We start from the raw sequence: 21882 nt of genomic DNA, 5'->3' as shown, positions 1-21882 counted from the left end.
AGATCAAAATTCCTATCATGAAATCAAGTATTTCTTAAATATTGAAACACAACATTAAGTATTTTATCTGTTTCAATAAAAATCATTAACAATTTGACTGTGAAACAATGTCAACAGTCTTGAAAGTTGAGAACTCTTTCAACAGCCACCTAATGCGATGACTGGGAAACGATACACAGCTAAGCAGACAGATGTGTTCAGACCGCGTAACATCTAAGCATTTAAAGTACAACCAGTAGAAGTTTATTGCAAAAGTCAGTTTCTTTAAACATATGAGGTACAAAAGATCATTTTATCAGAAAGGAATTTTGATTTTATCAGAAGGAAATGCATTTTTCTGTCTTCTTTGCTCTCCTAGTCCTCCTTAACTATTTCTCTTCTACCATTATACTGATGCGTCAACTTAAGACAACAAGTCTTAAAAAGTTAGAAACAGGATGAAAAAACATCAGAAAAGAAAGAGGAAGTAGAAAATCCAACACTGCAGCCACATATTTTTTTTAATGGAACTGCAGTTGCAAATAAACAGAGGTCCTGCTTAAGTCCAGAATATCCACAAAAGTTTACTTGCTTGTTCTGGAAAATGATAATTTCTACAAAGATAATTCATTAACAAAAATAATACTCCTTGCCATTAAAACTTAAAAATGTGTCCACAGTTACGCTGTATGTCAAAACAGGAACAATTTGAGTATCAGCAAAGACATTTAACAACAACAAAGATAAAGCAAAATGTAAAAACTAAAATGCTACATGAAGAGGGACGGAGAAGTAATTTTTATAATGGACAGACCATTCAACGGTTTGTCTCACATTTCAAATGTTTAGATAAAGGAATCAGAAGAAGATAAACTGTAGAATTTACTGAAACAGGGCAAACCAAGAGCTGAGGGGACGAGGGACTAGCTGAGAACTTAAAAACATGTCCGTTTTGCTATTCAGGGTGCTTAAACTTTGATTAATACATTAAAAAATATGGGTTTGCTCTACCATTTTTGGCTAAAACTAAGTTTTGTTGGGTTTGATTACTATCTTAAGACAGGTAGTTGTATTTCAGTGATTTTCTTCATGTACAATTTCTAAAGTATTTGGGGGTTTACCTGTTTAAAATATAACAAATCTAGTGAACAAAAGAAATGCAAGCAGTACAGCATATGACAGTTTACCTTCTGTATCCAGCTACGCATGTGTAAAACAATTCCTAACATACAGCATAAAATAATGCAGAACAGGAGATACATAAAAATGAATTTTTACGCTACCCACTTTAGAAAGATAACTTGAAGATCAACATTAGATTTAGGTAAAGTTCTATTGCTTATTTTTGGGGTCAGAACAGGGCTTCAATTTCATACCGTGTTGTAATTTTACAGTAATTTTAATTAAATAGCTCTCTAGAATGATGCAATTATCTTGAGATCATACAATCCTCATGTATATCAGAGATTTTGTTATTGGGGGGGGGGGGGGGGGGGGGGGAATAGTGACAGTGGGGTTTTGTTTCATCTGTATCAGAATTAGAACAGATTTTTCTGTGACTAAAATGAAGGCTTACGTTTAAAAATTCTAATATCCATGAAAAGGTCAGATTAATACATATTTTCTGCATCTATCCAATTTAAAGTGTATGAAAAATTCAATCACAGTTAGAACTATCACAACCACAAAATTACATTTTAATTTTAGCAAATGTAACTTCAGCATTTGCTAGACTGGAAGAAAGATCAGTTGGTAAAATACAGAGACTAAATCATATTGTTCATTAGAAAACACAGTACTTCACTGTGTAAAAGCAATTTTCATATTCTTCGAGACAGAAATCAAATCTTCAAGCACAGAACTGTGTGTGCATTTGCAGAATACAACTGAACATTAAAAGATTTTATTTTTTTTTTTTAGTGTTTTATGGTCATCCTAGTTTTCACAAGCAGCGTTCACTACCATAGGGAAATGTGAAATGGTTCGGAAAGAGCCAAAAAATATCCCACATAGATAAATATGAAAAAGCATACATATAGAACTGTAACAACTGAAGACTTCCAAAATGTTAATACTCATTCTGAAAGATATTAACTGATATTTAATAATCAGAAAAAGACTCTCAGAGAGAACCATATGAATAAAGAGGTCTACTGACAGCAGCTGCCTGTTTAGCTTCTGGTTGAAGGTGAAGCCTGAAGACCACGCTGCACAAAACCACAGCCTACAGATGCAGGCAGCGGTTCTTGCTGTGATGTTTCTTTCCTTTATGTTTCTTACCTTCACCACTTTCCATGCCTTCTACAAAAATACCACCACACTGGGGCAGGATCCAGTATCGGCGCCTGTAACGATCTTGACCAAACATCATGGAACGCAAACAATGCGAAGCTTCAAATAACTTCTTTCTATACTGGCTCTGTTGCTGTTTTAAAAAAGGGAAAGCATTATAATTCAATAGGGGAGAAAAATTTGTTAGAACAGAAAACATCTCCTGGCTGCCAGGCTGAACAAAAGTTCCAAGGGTCACATGAGGAGGTTTCTCTTAAGAGTTCGCATGTGTGTGTGTGCTATATGATATTCTACTCACAACTGCTGCCTTGATTGATTTCAGTTACAGAGTCCCTTTAAAAAAAAATCAATTCAATCACTTCCTGGTTCAGCTGAAGTTTATCAGTCTTCCTTTAAGAACACATTTTGCTTTGGTAGGTCCTGTCTTTTTAGCACTGACTCTCAGAGAACAATAGGATCAAAGACTTCATTATACCAGAACAGCTGAAATCCTATCAATTATACACTAACAGCAAATGGTAAACACAGCACTGAAGACAGCTGATACTGCAGCTCCCGATGGGAAACTAGTGAAATATCTTAACTGATTCATAAAAGAATGAGAACAACGATGCCTGAAAATAAACGCTGTATTCAACAACAAAGTTCTCTGAAGGGGAGCCAACAAAAATTTCAGGGTTTTTATTCAATTCTTGCTCTGTCAAATTGACAATGCTAGAAGTCAGGCGTAATTCTGGACTGCTAATTACTGCAATTTGGAACATGAGAGAAACCAAGAGACACAGTATTACATGACGAATTGTCTAATACAAAGGATATAAACATGGGCCATGAGTACCCCTATCTACAGCATTCCACCTTTTTAATTTACATTTCTCTTCCTATTTCATTAATTCTTCTTTCAAAATCTGAAGCAAAGACAGCTCTGTATTGGCTTGGAACACAGTTGCAGAAATTAGCCAACTGTAGGAGGGAATGAGAACTGCAATCATTTGTATAATGGAAAAGTCATTGCTTCTCCTACAGATTTATCATCACTTTCTAAGATCAACAAACAGAGGAATATTAATTAGCTTTGGATAAAAACAGTATTACTTTTTATTCTGAGATGTGAAAATATATTATCATCAACAGCTTCCTAACTGTCTTTTGAGTCATATTCACTTACTGCCACTACCCTAAACTCACAATTCAGGTGTCATGAACAGTAGCATCACTCATATTTTCATGAAAAAAAAAAGCTGATCCTGATTTCAATTTATATTAAGTTGGAGCATTAAAAATGATTGTTAACACCACAACTCGCAACATACAGTAATGAAATTTGTAGTATAAAAAAGGCAAATGACCTCTCACCTTTGTCAGTTTTTCAATCTGCTTCTCTAGTTCTTCAACACTTGCTGTCTGGTCCCCATCATCCTATAATCAGCAAATATACTGTCACACCAAATTTATTCCAGGATAAAATCAGACTACTATGTCTTACCAATATGACAGTAAAAAGATGTAACAGAAAATGAGAAGCAAATTCTAAGGGTAAAAAAGTTCAAACTTTGTGCTTGTTCAATATATTTGCTAAGAAAAATGTAACTGGAAGAAGATGTATCTTGAATCTTTCCAAACTATCCCAGATACATATGAAGGAGAAAGCCCAAGGCCAGATGTTTGCTGAAAACATTCTTTTATGGGAAGAAATAATTCAGTTTGTGCACAAACATTTAAGGCTACAGAATTTAACCTTAGTTTCTATGAAGCTTTTTGGATATTAAAATACATTTCTAAGTGGGTTTCATGCATGAAAATAATGGTATTGCCAAAAGTCCTTGGTCAGTGCACACTTGGATTTTCCTTCAATGTCTACAAGAAACTGTAGAGCCACTTTAAATTGCAAACCTGCTATAAAAGTTCCAGTATTTATCTTGCTGATTTTTGAAGAGGAATGCACCCATAATTGAATCTATGGTCCCCTTCTTCTCGACACTGTTTAAAAGTGAGAGTAATTTCCATAAAGAGAGTTTTAATTTAGTTCAAGAAAGTCTTTGGAGTTAACACTAAGTTCCAGAAGAATATAACCAAAATCCTAGGAGTTCCCAGTCACCTACACCTTAAGATACTGGTCTTGTTATTTCCTGGCTCTGTAAAAAGTGTACCAGAGTGGAGCCTTCTGAAATACCACATACAGCACGAATGCAGTGGAACTTCTGTTGCATCAGAAAATTAATCTCTCTACAGGAGTTACAGGACTTTTGTCTATGAAATGCCCAGTGCACCAAAACCAGCAGACTGTACTAATGGAAAAAAGATTAAGGAATGAACGTGAGATTAGATAACTAAATATTAGTTATTTTTAATTCTGAAGTATTAATTTATAAGAACTTCATTCTATGCCTCTAAGGTATTCTCTTAAATTCAAACACATTACAGACTTTAAATAAATTTAGTGTAACAGTGCAAAGGGCTGTCCTACCCTAAAAACTAGCTGGGTTTCTAATGAACAGTGTTTGACAAGATGTGAGTTCACATATCACGTCGTATACACACATTATTCAAGCAGCCATATCCACAGCGCCCTTAAAACCTCACTTTGAACTTCAATAACCTTGCATAAATGGATCATTTTCTGGCAGTTAGCACAACAGCCAGTATGCTAAAATGTAGCATTTGGTATTGCTTGTCTCTCATCAGGTTTCACCCAGTAGAGAATTCTATAGTTCTACAGTGAATCTTACAGGCCTGTAGCACTTTAATTAAAAGTCTTCTGACTATTGTAGATACAATTCAGCTCAACAAGCTAAAACTGTTTCGCTGACCCTTTCTCTATCTTATCTCATACTGACTAGTAAAACTTATCATCTTGTGATCAAATACACAGTCAGGCAGCGACTACCCTAGAAAAGTTATGAAAAAAAAATGCAGTAAAGTCACAGGCAAGCTTTATAATAGATAAGGTTAAATATAACTTTATACTTTATTATTTTGTTAACTAAAAAAAATGACCTTTACTCTCGTCTAAGAGAAAACTACGGTTTTGCTCATTTGCTAACAAAGCTGCACTTCCTTGTATCTGGTACAATCTTTGAGAATCTCAGAGAAATTAAAAGCAGAAAAAAAACCCTAACTAAAAAAAAAAACACCTCCAAACTAGACAAAAAAACTCCACCAAACCACAGTACAACAGCCATAAATAAAAGGAAAAAACACTCCAGAAAATAAACTTAATTAAAAAATTCAGAAATATTAGGTGTGCCATCCTTCCTTCCTTTTTATCGTAAGATTTTGAGGAAGTAGTGACATATTGTGGAGAAACAGAAGGAAAACAAGTTTTAACTTATTAGTTGATTAAGTTTCACTATACTTAAAATCCCCCACCTCATCTTCACAAACTTCTGCCTTCTTTCCTTTTTTGTCTTCTTTGTCCTCTTCATCCTCATCATCTTCATCTGCCTGATCATCACTGTCGTCATCATCATCATCATCGTAATCACTATCCCCACCCTTTCGTCTGCGTTTGCGGCCTGGTGTTGGTGTTTCCAAAGAGTGCTGTTCCTCTCCTACGTCAACACCTCCTGTAGCATCTCTTTTACCAGTTTTCTTGGCGTGAATTATTCTAAGCCTTGAAACACATGATAAGGAGTGAAATTATGGAATATGTCTACAGTGTAAACATACCTTTCTTCCTGTATGACTGAAAGTAAATCATACATTTTGGATTCAAATTAGCATTTCTGTTCTAATATGGCATTGTGTTTTCTCGGTATTTATTGCCATTAGTCAATGAAAAAAAAAAAATCAGGTTATAAAACCTCTTAAGCCGCTTATTCAGTTCTGAATAGAATTTCTGTTTCTCCCGTGTGAATTTTAATTGCGTAACTGTTTAGAAGAAATGAAACACAAGACGGATTTTGAAAAGTCAGGAAAAACAATTAGAAGAAATAACTATTTCAACTTTTTATCTTTTGCTTTATGTGTTTTAAGAATATGAACGTAAATCACCTATGTCTGAAGGGGGGGAAGGAAAAATCCTCAGCTGGAAGTATGAAATTATTACATTTGCATGGCAACAGCAAGACTGGTTTAAAGTACTGGGTTTTTTCCATTTCAGATTTTTATGCATTTTTCACTTATTACATATTATTTGATTTTAGTCCTTTGGCTGAACTTTCTATTCTAGGACATATTTTCTTTTCTGAGAAATCTTAGCTACCTAAACTACTAAGAGATTACTCAATCAAACTCTCATTTTTCCTTTTATGAAAGAAAAGGGAAACTTACATACCAGTAATTATGGTTGTAGTAGACCTTCTTCTTCTATAAAACCCCTATAAGACAAGATTCCACACAGCAAAAATTACAGTTCCACCTATCAGGGAGCTAGCAGGCAAACATGCTGAATCACAGGAGGTATAAATAGCCAGACCTAACCAGTCACTTATAACGCAGACCAAAAATGCAACTGACTTAGAAGAGATTCATAAACACGTGTAGAAAAGACAAAGATTTGTAAGAGATGACTGGAAGAAGGTAGGATGGGAAAAGTAGAACGGTAACGACAAACACAATTACCAGTACGTAATTTTTCCTTGTCATACTTCTCTCTCTTCCCATCCTACAAAACAATATTCCATACAGCAAGTGGCTACAAGTATGATGAGTGTTGTAGAAGTGCTGGCTTCTGAGCATACTGACAAACCTGTCAGCCTTCTAAAATGCTAATAAACAAAATCTGTACTCAACAGCACAGATTTAAATGAAGCTGTCACTGCTCAAGCAGTAGCAGCACTTTTTAAAAGACCATTAGGAAGAAATCAACGGGACTTCTGTTTGCCTGAAAACAGTGGGGCTTTGTTTTCTCTGTGTGTGGTTTTGGTTGTGGGGTTTTTAGTTTTTTTTGTTTGGCTGGGTTTTTTTCTTTATACAGTGGTTAATCCACTGAAGAATTTAGAAAGTTTTACACTTACATTTTTCCAATACAAATGAATTTTTAACTATTTTAGTTACTTAAAATATTTTTTTATTTAAAAAATTTCTCAAGCCTCCCAGTGAATTCAGAAGCAAGTAACATTTTCAAGTCTATTGCAAAAAGCCTTGGTCTCACTGAGTATCAATACTACTCAGGCTTCCACCAAGTGAAGTTTTTTAGAAAAAAAATTCCTTTTTATGAGGATAACTTCAGAACGCCAAATCCTCTTCTCTCCAGACTGGAAATTCCTGCCTATACGCAGGAATTAACTATCAAACAAAGCCACTAGTCAATGATTGGATTGACTGCAGCGTGACTGGACAATTTTAGTGACAAATTAGACTAAGATAATCTTGAAGACAATTCAATAATAAAGCTGGCAGGTGGAAGTTCAATGACCAACGCACGTCTCTCATATACCTAAAAGAAATGAGAAGCAGCCAAAAAGGGTACTTTTGCTGAAAGCAACAGTAGAGATATAATGCTGTCAAGCACTAAAGGAAGACTGCATGAAAGACACTACAGATTATAAGGATGGAAATAAATCAGAGATGCTCTCTTTTAATAGCACCATAAGCGTATGAAGGCAACAGCCTGTACCCAAAGTAGTGCAGAGGCAAAAACCAATGACAGCGTAACTTTAAAAATCTTCAGGTATTTCCAGAGGTGGCCTAATTTTCCTGCTGCTACTTAGAGATACGGCTCACAGAGAAGAAAACCTTCACTTCTTCTTTCTCACTTTCAGGTATATACCAAAATGACATCTGCAAGTGTTGAGAGAATCATAAAGTCTATTGGCCAACAAAAAGAGTGGGTGGCCCATCAGATAATCATGTGTGTGACTGAAGCCAGCTCTAATCTAATCTGTGATGTTTACTAGACCACAGAAGTAAAAATCACCTTTTGACTTAATTTTCATGCCTTCCTCCTAATTTTTGCACATAAATAATAAGTAGTAGCAAGACAAAGAAATTCTAAATATCATACTTTTCATGCATTTCTAACATGCTTCAGCTTGGGTCTCAAAAAATGAGTTTCCCAAATCAGCACTACCACCTCCTACCCAAACTCAGGCTGTAATTTCTCCTCTCATGTAACACTGCTTTTGATATAGCATCATCATTTACAGTTGAGATGGCCTTTGTTGGGAAGAAATTAACTTACAAGGAGTATGCCATAATATTGACATGTTAAAAAGAACACTGTTGCAGTGAAAAACCTTGTTCTGCAATATTTTAACTCTTGTAAAGAAACAGCTATTACCTAATACTTCAAGAAGCTCTATTTCTTTTTTATTCCCTTTTATATTGATCAAGCTACAAAAGAGATGCCAAGCAGAAGACATGTAAAGGAAAAGGAGATGCTAAGATTGTGATCATCTAGTCAAAAAACAGCCAAATCATCTCAGATGAGACAGTCTTCTGAGTACCTGTGATACAGAAGCACAAAGAAGACGAACTGATTGTGTGAGGCAGGTGCCTTTACAAAGATGGTGATTAGTATCAAGATTCAGATCTAAATGTGACAGAGAAGGAATTAGACGCAACCTCTCACTGACCATCAGCCCAGCAGAATCAGTCCAAGCAGCTGAGAATTCAGTATCAATCATATATATCATGATTATCAAGGAATTTTGTCCAATATCCTTAAGGGAGTGGGTGGGGGAGGGGGGTGGGAGAAAAGGAAAAAAAAAAAGCATCCCTATAGGCTTTTATACAATGATTCCTTTTTCCCACCCGGGATTTTAAAGTTGGTTTTTTGTATCCTACAAACACATGGAGTTTTGGTGGGGTTTTTTTGCCTCCCTCCTCCCACTCCCAATACGCAGCTGAATAATTGATCTCATAAATAAGTGAGACTGTAAGCACAAAAAATGGCTTGGTGAAAACATCTAATACAGCCAGAATCTTTACTCATCCCACTTGGATATACTTCAAGACAGTCTGGACATAGCAGTATGAAGATTTACCACAACAAACACTGGCAAACCAGGCTGAAATGGAATAAACCCGTTCCTCCACATCCTATCACTACATGCTTCCCAGGCTGAGGGTCATGTAAAGGTCTGTATGCATATGAAGAGTACATATCTGTTGATCACATGGCAAGATATTCCTGCGCAAAACTGTTTGGGACTGGGATGTTTAAAAACTAAACTGAGCTTTGAAATGGATGGGGAAGATAACATGCACAAGGATGAAGTCTGGAAGCAGAAAAAAAAAGACCAAACAGAAGACTGAAAAGGACAGGATTCTTTCCAGAGAAGCCCCAGAACAGTTCTAAGAGTTTATGAAAAACACCAACTGACATATTAAAGAAGAAAACATTGTTTAAAATTGATCAAAGAAGGCTTTTCTAAAAAGCAGAGTTCATCAGAAAAACAGTGGAAAATCCAAAGATTTTGAACCAAAGATGAGAGATATGAATCAAGTCTAGTAAATTCAAAGAAGAGGAAGAACAATGTTTCTGAGCACTCCCACGATACTTACACTCGGAAACAGGGACAGCACTACTGGAACCTGAAATCCACACAAGGGAGAAACACAAGAAGCAGAGAAATGACTGCAGAAAGGAAGAGGGGCTTGGGACTTCAGGGTATTACGCCTACTATTTGGAAGGGAAGAAAAGAGAGATCATGAGGAAAAGGGAGGATCCTACATCTACAAGTACTTACAGTTTGATGGAGGGAGAGAAAGACTAATAAGCCCCTAAGGAGACAGGGACAGGCAAGGGTCCTGTTCCACTAATGGACAGTTGGCTACATCAGAACTTCAGAAACACTTTTTAAACTATAGCACATAGAGGGGATACAGATGAAGACAGGAAAAGGTATTTGCATTGTCCTAAAAGATAAAATATATTAACCCTGTGCAGACTGGGATCTGCAGTATTAGTGGAGGATTTCTTTTTACTGGTCTAATTTTTTTTCCTCTACCTCCCTCTTGTCCTTCTTCTTTACTTCTTTCCTTCTTCCTTCTGAGATAAATTAAAGGGAAAAAAGGGAGACACAAGATTAGAAACACAAGTACCTAAAGCAAGGACTAAGAAAGGATTCACCGTTCCTAGTAAGAGGTAAAGATGACTAAGGAAAAAAAAAAGAAAGTAGAGACTGGCCATGTATTTTTACCCCCTGTGATTCATGAACTTTATGCCTTCTAGCACCCTGGTAGTTGGAGCCGTTATGCTTGCTGTATGGAATTTTGTCTTGTAGGATGGGAGAACAGTGGATATGAAAGTGACAACCCTTAAAAATTTCCAATTTTCCCTTAAATAAAAGTATTTTTTTAAAAAATCTCTTAGCTTGCATTCTACATATGGTCCCTAGCTATAGGGAACAACGCAACATTGACAGATGGGAAACACTAAGGTAACATAATATAAATTAAAAAAATTTGATTGTTAATCATTGTATGACAATCACGTCCTCTCAAAAGGCCTTTCAGAACAAACATTGGTAATTAAGGTAGGTCCAAATAAACCTTGATAATGCCAACAGCGATTTGACAGCTCCTGTAATATTCCAATAAAAAATGTCTGTACTTTCTTCCAAAGAAGACAAAATGGACTTGATTTTGCTCCAATTCTGAGGGACACCTAATCCTCTGAATCTCATGCATCTTTAACAGATTGTAAAAGACCGGTGCTGCACCAATCTAAATCCACTTCTACCTTAATTGAGCAGCTCAGTTACAATCTTCTTGGTAGACCCATAACTACCTCAGCTAATTTTGCTCTTAGAACCAGTTGCCTATATAGCAGCATATCTGAGCAAATAAAAAAGAGCAACATATTGTAACATTGAAGGAAACGAAAACTTACTTCCGAAGTTTGCCTTCAACCATCCATTTATCTCTCCTTAAGTTTGACATATAATCAATGTTTTTATCAATTTCACTGTCAAAGACAAAACAATCCATTAACTCTGAGCTTCCATTATCTTTTTCTGTCATACATTTATGTACAGATACTACATCTCAAAGAAACATGTTGGAGAAATGTTTAAAATTAAAAATAAATAATCTTAAAGCTAGGAAATTTCAATACTAGGAATGCTGATGTAGCGCACTGCTGTACCTATGTCAGGCAGTCTTATTCACAGTATCATCTAAGTTTTCTTTCCATGTAACAAGCAGGTCATTCAAACAATTTGACATTTCTCTCCATAGCTGTAATTCAATTTCAAGCCTCCAGGTGTATTTGCCACAAGGCATCTAGCCCTGCACTGAAAACAGTTATCACTGGTATGTCTATGGTATTCTCACTAGGATCCATGTGATCTACAAATTAACATTCACTTTTCACTACAGAAATTGAAGAACTAAAACAAGTGCTTCAGTACATCTGTCTGCAAGCCCACTGATGAGACGTCCCAAACTCAGTAATTCAGCAGGTTATAGTTGTTTCTATGATGAAAATACAGACACTCAAGCTCTGAATAATAATTTCTACAAATATGACTTAATAGATGGTCATGTGCAGTAAGATGAAGTTTCTTACTAAGATGAGTTTGATAAATACAATTGACCTCTTGCACAGTACATGCACAGCACTTGCACTGCCCACTTCTGCTAGTTTTCAGCTTTGGAAAACATAAAGCATCTCTTTCAGTCTTGCCTTACGCAACTGTGATTCACTTTTGCATCACAGTACACCAAAAGCAGCAGAACTCACAAAAGAGCACTCAATTAGGCAATGAAAGACTTTGCCATGATAAGTAAGTGGAGGTACTCAAAAGGCTGGCTTTTCTGAAGTTTGTACTGCACGTTGTTGGGCTTTAGAATGTTGTTTAACATAGGGATTGGGGGGGGTGTGTTAAATTATGAAATGCTATACATTACTGACCACAAATGAAGTATACTTTCTTGAATTACTACCACGATAAATCAGGCTTGCCACCTTAGCTTATGACCCTAGTTTAAGTATCTGGACATAAGAGGTCTTGAAGAACAAAAGGAAAAAAGGGAAAATAGAGTACTGCAGAAGCCTTATACAACTCTTCTACATTATTCCCTAGAAGAACTGGTAAACTTCTTTGTAATCAACTTCATCTTTTACTCCAAAAGCAGCTGGAGACATTTTGGTGCAAGCTTTGAAAACAAACTTACAGACCAAACATGGAAAAGTTTTACTCTTCCATCGTATCAGAAGTAGATAAAAGCAAGAAGCAGTAACATAGCAAATTTCAGCTTTCATTATAAGAACATCAGGAACACTCCTGCAACAGAACACAGTGTATACAGTAATTCCAAACTATTTTTATAATTTGATTTTTACAGACCTGTTTGGGAAAGATCTTACCTTACTACACTTTTGCTGCACGCTAACTCATTGACAAGAAAAGCAAGTACTGATGCTTTCTGAGCTGGAGTATGTGCCTGAAAAGCTTTTGTCTTCAAGCTCTCTGTCAGCTCAGTTTGCCCACAGTGTGCCTCCATGAATATCTGCAGGATCTCAGACACATTATCCCGATTGATACCAACATTCAGTAAGTGTTCCCCAAGAATAGTTTTAGCCTAAAAAGAATAAAGATACTTCAAATAGTCACATTTAAAATACTGGTTTCCTCTGCAGGCTGTATTATTGTGTATAAAACAGTGCAGTGGTTCTGTTTGCATTTACTTAAGGACTTTAATCAGGATTTTTCTTTAAAACTATTCAGATATAAGTCTTGAATAGAGTAATAAAGTAGAACGTCTTCAACTCTTAAGTTTTTTTAAGAGCAGAGATAATTAACAAAATAGGTTAAATGAAAAAAGACATGGTCCAACTGAAACTTGATGAGTACTGTTTTGTACAATCATGTTATATAGAGTAGAAAAGAGCAATGTTGGCTTGAAAAAGGACAGTAAGAAAGAGAATCATGTATGAATCAGATTTTTGATGAAGCGACATAGACAGCAGACTGAAGAAAGAAATGGCAAGATTTACTGAGAGTATAACATGAGGGTAAGAATAGGGGGGCAGGGAGGAGAAAGGAGATAAAAGACATGGCCACAGATGCAATAGAGCCCTGCAAGAGGTCCAAATAAAAATAGGGGAGGGTAGAGAAAATGCCCAGAAATACATCACTTCTGGAAAATGGGAAGGCTGGCAGGGCACAAAGTGAATGGAATAACATTAGAACAGTGACACCACAGAGAAGAATTAGGAAAAAGAATGGAAATCCAAATCAGAGATTTGTTTTCAAAACAGAGATTTGATGTCAAAAACATGTCATGAAGAATGCATTCATAAATATAGGGTGTTTACTATATAGATTGCTTTTTCCTTCTTATTTTTTTTACCTTGTATCCTGTAACAAGTCCTGGATCACAAACTGCTGCAGAGACAAGCTTTACAAGCAAGTCTTGTACTTCTCCCATGCTGTCCCCTATGTTCAGCAAACCTTCTTGTAGAACGCTCAGGGAAGGGACATCCACATTCACTTCAAAGCCAAGAACTTTACCAAAGTTACGCAGGAACTGCACTACCATGAGACAATCTGAAAATGTGCTTCCATCAAGAACAAGGCCTGGGATGCGAGGCAAGTCTGGTAAAGGCTGAAAAGTAAAGAAAACCAATGAAAGATTCAGCAGTATATTTCAAAAGAAAACCTTTTCGATACTAGCTAGGGAATTTGGCTGGTAATTCCATATGGTAGGAGGCAAGAGATGAACAAATACTTACTTTTTGGCCAGGAGATGCTCTCAAGCTCTATTCTGAGCCAAAATACTATTAAAGGTGGCACAAAAATATTTGGGGGACATAGGGAGGGGAATTCTGTGGAAAAGAAAGGTCTTGAACCTGAGGTAGGTCAAGTCCTGAAGGACAAGAACTAAGAACACAGAGGACTAGGAGAGTAATGTTTTTTGAAGAACAGCTTAGAATAATTGCTGAAAAAAAATCATATGAGAAAAGCTTTACCTAGTGACTGTGTACTGAGACATGATGCGCATTCCTGCTGTAAAAATAACTCAAGAGTGATCAATTTTTTTGGAAGCAATCATGCAACTGCTTTTTGGGAAGCAGGCCACTTTTAAACAAAATGTGTTTAATTAACTAAATATATGCTACTTTAGTGTTTGTAGTATCTTGTATTTGTATGTATCTGAAGTATTTGACCAATCTAGACCGAAACTTGAATGCTTTGGGAGTGGCTGCAAGAACAAAAATTGTCAAAGTGGCAAAATACAGAAACAAGAGGCAAAACCTAAGTTTACATTATTATGATTACCTTCTGGTCTGCTAAGCACATATCTTCATTAGGCTTCTTTAGCTCCTTTGCCATTTCTAACTCCAATCTTCGCTGTTCCAGTTTACGTTCTTTATTTAGTCTTTTTTCATCGCGTTTCTCTTGCTTTAACCGCTCTTTTTCCTTAAATAGAATTTAAAAGGCATAAAACAAACCCCACTTATTATTCTTAAAACAGAACAATCTACAAATTTGAAAAGCACTACTTACATAATCTTAGTAATTACCACAGCAATTAAGGAACCTGCATTGAAGTAAAGGGCAGGAGGGAACTACAGAAATAGAACAAAATAATCAAATTTGTGATCAAATCTGAGATTCACTTTTTTTTTTTTTCCCCCCTCTCCTGCCCACATGGAAATGGGTATTGAGTATGTTTACACTGAAAGATTCTTTGGAGTAACTTTCAGAAAGATGACTGACTGAGTGAAAAATGTGGCAACGAACTGTCATACATGCAAGGCACCTGATTTTAAAGTCCCCACTTACAAACTAGTATCATCAGTACGCATCCACTAAAGCAGAGATTACTCAAGAAAGCAGTGATTGGGAGGACCTCTCTGGACAGCACATGGTTTAAAAATTCTTATAATACATAAGCTGGATACGAGTAGCTTATAAAACACGATCGATCTTGTGAACTCACATAGCCTCTGGTCTTGAACTACCATGCACTTAGCATGCAATCTGAGAACCCAACAGTCATTAATATCTTATTCTGTACAACAAGAACACAGGGCCAACCAAGTGAGAAGCCAAGCATCTGCTATTTTTCTCTTCCAACACCCTCTACACTGACATCACACAGAATACTGCGCTAGTTATCTCTAACCTGCTAAGACTGAATTTGGAGCTCCACTTGCCTTTCCCATCCCTGACTCCAGCGGTTCTGCTGCACACACCCTGCGTGGATATGCTGGCCTGCCTACACAACTCATTACATACCTCTGTGCAACCAGTATCAAATGCAAAGTAGTGAATAAGAAACCAGGTATGGAATCTGCCACGTGTCAGTGCTACCTCTTTAGATCACAGAAATGCATGCATATACACAAACACGTGTGCGTGTGTTTGTCACAACCTAAGAACCTGACACAATGTAAAGCTGAGGACCCTACACATGCTTTTCACTTGTGGACACAGAGGGCTGAAGAACCAAGCCAAGCTGTGCATTATTCGGAATCATTCCCCCTTATTTTGTCAGTGTAAGAGGTCACTCTAGTCTCTCCATTCTACCACTACCAAATTCTGCCTAAATCAGAGAGCATGGATTACAGCATGGGCTGTAACTGTAAGTCAGGACTTGCCCGTTTTTGTAGAATGGCATTAACTGCTGACTTCGCTGTGTAGTTCTGTGAGGCTCCATAACATTTTATCCTTTCATTTGATTCTATACTGAATGTTACTACACCTCTGGTGATAACTGTGGCTAAACACTATGACTGCACAGAGCAGTTGATAATGGCCTCTACTGCTACAGTCTTCAGTGGAATTTAGGCAAGATGAAGCTTGGAGCTGGGCACAAAGAACATGTTCGGTCCAGCAATCTTACACTGGTGGGAAAAAAAGCAGTCACGTACAGAACTACCCATCTGTCCAACTGCTGGTATGTGGCTGTGTAAGCATCCTCTGTATTGACAATGCTGGCCCTCATATCTGCGGTGATTTCACAAGGGTCACACTGTTTATGCGTGTTCTCCCTTTAACAGCACACAGCTTGTATGGAAAAATCACAACACACTAAAGCAGCACACAAAATCCTTTACTTCATTTTAATATGGAAAATACTCCCTAACTTGGTTCATTCCCTTTCATCTTAACCTATGTCAAGGTTTCAAAGCCAACTGGCATTCCCCACAACTTGTTTTTGACAACTAGAAACACTCTATGTCAGAAGAAAACAAGAGAAGTACATATGGATATTTAAGTGGCAGCAAACTATTTTGCAGTTATAATTAAAAATGCAAACCTTAAACATGTTAAATTGCATGAATGTATTTAGAGATTACTTTTACTGGCTGCAAGAAACATTTACTTTTCTATTTCTATTAAGAGTAAGAATAATTACAGCACTGGGCAAGACTAAACTACCATTTAGCCTGACATCATGATTTCCAAGAGTGGATCAGGTGCTGAGGGTACCATCTTCCTCTGCACAGAGCTGAAGAGACTATACCTGGAAAAGTGTCCAGTTTTGAGCCCTCTACCTCAAAAAGGATGTGGAGAACATGGAGAGGGTAACACTGTCTTTAAAATGGAACATTGTGGGAAAATCACCTTGAGGCGAGGAATTAAGAGAAAATTGGGTCCTAACAGAAGCATAGTATCACAGAAAGCTTTTTTAGGGTAAAATACAGCTATCACCTTCAGGATGGTTGGCATGCACAGAATCTACATCACCACAGTTCCCTAAGCAACACCTCCTGCCAGCTCAGCATATGCTGATAGGAGTGAGAGAGGATGGAGTGGAGACACCACGGCCATGCTCTGTCATGCTCCCTGCAGGAACGGGAACTCGATGGCACCACACAGCAGATAAGTTGCATAGCAGTTGTCGCATGAAGAACCCATGAGATGTCTGTGCCTGAGCAAAACCATTGTGGCAAAATTACTTTCCTCAGATGAAATAATCTCATCGTAACACTAACGCACACTTCCATCTCAAAGTTGCCTGCTTCCAAGGTACTACCACACCTCACTGGGCACACAGTACCAGTTAGTAACAACAACAGGTATGACTAGAGTCACTCAGGCTCCACTTAAATGTGATGGAAATGGACTGGTCCTGGACTGAAATAAATCTGAAGGGAGGGAATTGTTGTCTAAACTCCCAGATTACCTAACTTTGATTCAGTGTTCACAAAGTTAGGTCAAGCTGACTCACTCTCTAAAGTTGTTATGAATGGACTTCTAATCAAGGCAGTCAGCCTTGGGGGGGACAAGAAACAAAGAACAGGTAGTGAAAACACCACCGTTATCTAAGTTACCCAGAAAGAAGCCTTCAAGTGAGGAAAGTTCTGGCTATGAGAGGAAACAGGATAAGGTGTTGCAGTCCACTGACATCAACAGAAAATTAGCTGAAAATAAGACAAAGATAACTGTGGTGACTGCGACCTCCAACTCAAATAGCTCCTCACCCCCGCTCAAAAAAAAAAAAAAAAAAAAAAGAGGGCCAAACCCCACTTGAGGAGCATGTGTAGTTAGTAGAGGACTTCAGCATTGCTCTCTGAGGATGTGTGCTAATTTGCAATAGAAGCAAGAAACTTGCAGCCAATCCTGTGTATGGTGATGACTATGCAATGCCCTGTGAAGCATAAAAAGCAAGCAAAGGAAGGAGAAGTTAGGGAAGACTCCATTGTAACTTCTGGGATCAGTCAACGGGCTGAACCTGTCTTCTCCCTCACAGGGATACCTGTTGGGTAAGAACTTTGACTTATGCATGCTAAATAACTAACCCACGCCAGCTGTTATTTTAGTTGTATGTGATTTGGTTGTATATCATTTCAAGTTTGCTTTTGCAGACAGTCCCTATCACCAGTGAGCACAAACCTTAGTTTGTAATTATTAATAAAGAGTGTTATTCTGTAAACTGTTAGTGTGAGTCCTTTGTGGGCGCTAGCAGTTGCCAGCAGCAGGTAACACATTTAAACAAAGTGGACAGACCTGTTGAGGGGTCCCCCTAATGCTGTTGGTGTGTTGCCCCGAACAAGTTGGTCGAATTGCCCTCCAGTGCAGTGGAACTGTTCAGTGAAGGGTCCCTGTAACGGGATGCTGACAGACTGGTCGGGTACAAGGGTCTGGGTTTTCCCAGGGTGATAAAATAGACAGATCAAACACCTGGGGTTGAGAGGATTTCCCCCACCACTACCACCTTTTCACATGACAAACATACTTCTTTTTCTTTTTTTAAATCAGATCTAATCCTCATTTATGGCTGCTGTGGAAAAAACATCTTCAGAATATTCAGCTCTTAGTAGCTTTATTTGCACAAGTGTAACTGTCACTACTTATCAGAATGATATAGCTCCGAAACAGAGTCCTGATTTTAGTTTATCAAAATATTATCAACAAAACTGCCATTATTTTCCTTTCCAGTTTGTATTACGGGACACCACTAGGAAGATCAGAAACAACTTAATCTAATTTTTTAACAAACATTAATCACAGAACCATACAGTATCTCAAGTTGGAAGGGACCCATAATGATGATCAATTCCAACTCCCTGCTCCTTGCAGGACTACCTAAAATCAAACCATATGACTAAAAGCATCATCCAGACATCCCTTGAACTCTGACAGGCGTGGTGCCACGCTCACTTCCCTGAGAAGCCTGTTCCAGTGATCAACCACCCTCTCAGTGAAGAACCTTTTCCTCATGTCCAATCTGAACTTCTCCTGATGCAGCTTCATTTCATTCCTTCATGTCTTGTTGCCGGTCGCCAGAGAGAGATGACCAGCACCTCCCCTCCACTGCCCCCCTTGAGGAGGCTGTAGACTGCAATGAGGGCACCCCTCAGCCTTCTCCTTCTTCACTCCAAGGTGAACAAACCAAGTGACCTCAGCCACACCTCCTAAGTCTTGCCCTCAAGACCCTTCACCATCTTAGTCATCCTCCTCTGGACACACTAATAATTAGTTTGATGCCCTTCTTACACTGAGGAGCCCAAAACTTCACACAGTACTTGAGGTGGGGCCATACCAGTGTGGAGTGGGACAGTCACCTCTCTTGACCAGCTTGCTATGTGTGCTTGCGGCACTCCATGACACAGTTGGCTCTTCTGGCTGCCAGGGCACACTGTTGACTCATATTCAACTTGCCATCACTGGTGACGTGGTCACAGTGACCAAGACAGCCACTGATTACCACTTTGCTCTCTCTATTCACAAACAAGAATTCTAGGAGGCCACCTTTCCTAGCCGGCTTAAGAGTTAACCTGAAATTCTTCCTTGCACTAAAGTATTATTCAATTTTAATTTGTTTTGCTCTGTCATTTTCATTTAAATTTACGAACGCTGTCTAAGAGAAAGGTTTTAACAATGTATTTGACAACTAGATGCTATAATGATGGTTATTTTACTTCAATCTCTCAGCTATCTGCGTTTTATCTATAAAAGTCCCAAAATACAGAGATAAAAGTCTCAAGATACAGAGAAATATATAAAAAGTAAAATTAAAAAGTTAGCAATTACATAAATACACTGATAGTCCCTCTTAAGATAATATGAGGGTTAAAAATGAAGCCAGCCTCAGAATTAACATGTAAATTAGCTTATCATGGTCTAATAAAATTTTCATCCATCACACTGTACACATCTGGTTTTATCATCATCAATGCTATTCCATCGTGTAATTTTTTTTTCAGATAATCTTTTTGTAACCATCTATAATGCAACATAAACTACTGTATTATTTCAAACCAATGAAGCTGAAAATGCTGGAGTTGTTTTAGCTAGTAACAATGCATTTAGTGCAGTGTACCCTGAATAAGCAGGATATGGTACACCAGTAAGATAGGCTTCTTCCTCAAGCCACCTCAGTTATGAACATAAACAATGTGGTCACAAATGCTTTTCAAGGCAAAGACTTTTCCCTCATTTCCTTCTGCAATATTGTAATGAAACTGAGACCTCTCAACTGATTATAAGAACAAGTTCTATTACAAAACCACTATTGCATTAGCTTAAGGGCAGGGAACCTTCAGCATCTGTCATATGATAGTATGGCTAGGAGTAAAATTTAACTAGTTAAAGGCCTGATTAATCAACTCAATGAAAATATTTTGATGGATTTGGGGTTAGGCTGTGCCAATACAGACTGCAAGTGTTTCTTGAATATTTTTCCTCCCTTTAAATAAAGTATCTAGAGTTCCTTAACTTTTAAGCAAAGTAATCATTTGGATTGTGAAGAACATTTCCATTCTGCAGTACTTTATAAGAAACAGTTTAATTCAGTTGCCCAACAAACACCCAATTTAATAGCACAGAATGTGTATTTGATCTTTAACATTAACTCATAATAAGCAAATGTTATTAGGTCCTCTTGTGATATACTAGATTTATATAAATGAAAGCAGTCACCAGAGTAAGAAGCATTCAGCACACACTGTAAGGAAAAAGGCAGCTATTTTGAAAACAGTCGTCTTTTCAGAAACAAAACAGATTTTAAAAAAATCTAGGTATTTAGATGATCAGCACCAAAAGAAGCCTGAAAATTTGGGAAGTGACACCAAGCAGGTTTTTGTCACCAGGTCAATGTCACATCAGATCAATGTGTTCAAAAAAGAAAACAAACTGAATAACTAGATTCAGAGATGGACAAAGTAAAATGATTGTACACAAAAAGAAATACACGCATTTAGGACTTTATACTTCTCTTATCTCTTGGTTCAGAATTTGTAACATATATATTTAGTAAATCAAAACAAGAAATTAAGCATCTACTTTCTGTAGTGCAGCAGTACCTTCTACGGAAGGAGAAAAAACAAAATTATTAAGGCATAATAATTCTATTTGCTTGGTTTCATTGGGGTCCAAATCTAGAATCATCTACAAAACCCCCAAGTTCTAGGAAGCCTGGACTGGAATAATATGTGTATTTTTACCCCTGGATAACTACTGAGGAAAACCTGTTCAGCAAGTCTGATGAGTCAGTATGATGAAGTCCTTACACACATGAACAATGTGAAGAAAAGTAAACAAAATTTCCTTTCCAGAAAATCCCAAGGACTCTGAAGAGGGTATGTAATTATTGGCTTCTTGCTCAGAATCACTGAGGATGTAAGGGACCCTCTTTGAGATCATCCAGTCCCCAACCCCATGTGTGACCTGTCCCTGCCATCGTCTCCCCCCAGACAGTATCAGCTACAGCAGACTGATATCCACAACCTAACAGGCCAACCTGTGCCAGTGTTCAATCATCACCCTCCAAGTAATCAAGTTTTTCTCAAGTTTAAACAGAATTTCCTGTATTTCAATTTGTGCCTGTTGCTTCTTGTCCTGCCACTGCCATGTACCCAAATTAAATTATACGTACAGGTACATCAAAGACACTGCTTTTCTATATATCTACAGAATGAAAGCATGAAAATGTCAAACTTTAAGGTTAATACTCACTTCTGCTTTCTTACGTGCTTCCATGGCTTTCATAAGCATCATGTGTTGTCTTCTCCTTTCTCGTTCCTGTTGAAGCAGGTGAGATTAGAGCAACACTAATCCATGTTTTCAAATGAGTAAAAAAGCTGAGTAACGAATTTAGCATTAATAGACAAGTCACAGTAAATACTAAATATAGGACAAGAATGGCCAAGTCTGTGCATGTTTAGTTCAGGTTTAGAAAGCAAATACAAGAACAATCAAAAGCAAAAAGGTAAAGCAATGAACATGGAGACAGTGTAAAAAAGAAGCATACAGATTTACTTAT

At 37.5% G+C, this 21882-nt stretch overlaps 1 protein-coding gene across 16 annotated transcripts in view; it reads right to left on the bottom strand.

Annotated features, from left to right (window-relative positions):
- Nucleotides 1-21882, bottom strand: part of BAZ2B (bromodomain adjacent to zinc finger domain 2B) — a 161112-nt gene that overhangs the window by 13605 nt on the left and 125625 nt on the right. For all 16 annotated transcript variants that reach the window (XM_040602594.1, XM_040602593.1, XM_040602596.1 and 13 more), the window contains 8 exons: nucleotides 21576-21641; nucleotides 14445-14585; nucleotides 13516-13770; nucleotides 12530-12744; nucleotides 11051-11125; nucleotides 5641-5884; nucleotides 3628-3690; nucleotides 2260-2404 (listed from right to left, as the gene is read on the bottom strand). In XM_040602594.1, the coding sequence (XP_040458528.1) occupies nucleotides 2260-2404; nucleotides 3628-3690; nucleotides 5641-5884; nucleotides 11051-11125; nucleotides 12530-12744; nucleotides 13516-13770; nucleotides 14445-14585; nucleotides 21576-21641 (1204 nt within the window). The remainder of the gene's footprint in view (nucleotides 1-2259; nucleotides 2405-3627; nucleotides 3691-5640; nucleotides 5885-11050; nucleotides 11126-12529; nucleotides 12745-13515; nucleotides 13771-14444; nucleotides 14586-21575; nucleotides 21642-21882) is intronic.

This window comes from Falco naumanni, chromosome 8 (assembly GCF_017639655.2).
Source record: "Falco naumanni isolate bFalNau1 chromosome 8, bFalNau1.pat, whole genome shotgun sequence".
Lineage (NCBI taxonomy): Eukaryota > Metazoa > Chordata > Aves > Falconiformes > Falconidae > Falco > Falco naumanni.
Note: the sequence above shows the minus strand (reverse complement) of the source record. Positions and strands in the feature narration are given on the sequence as shown.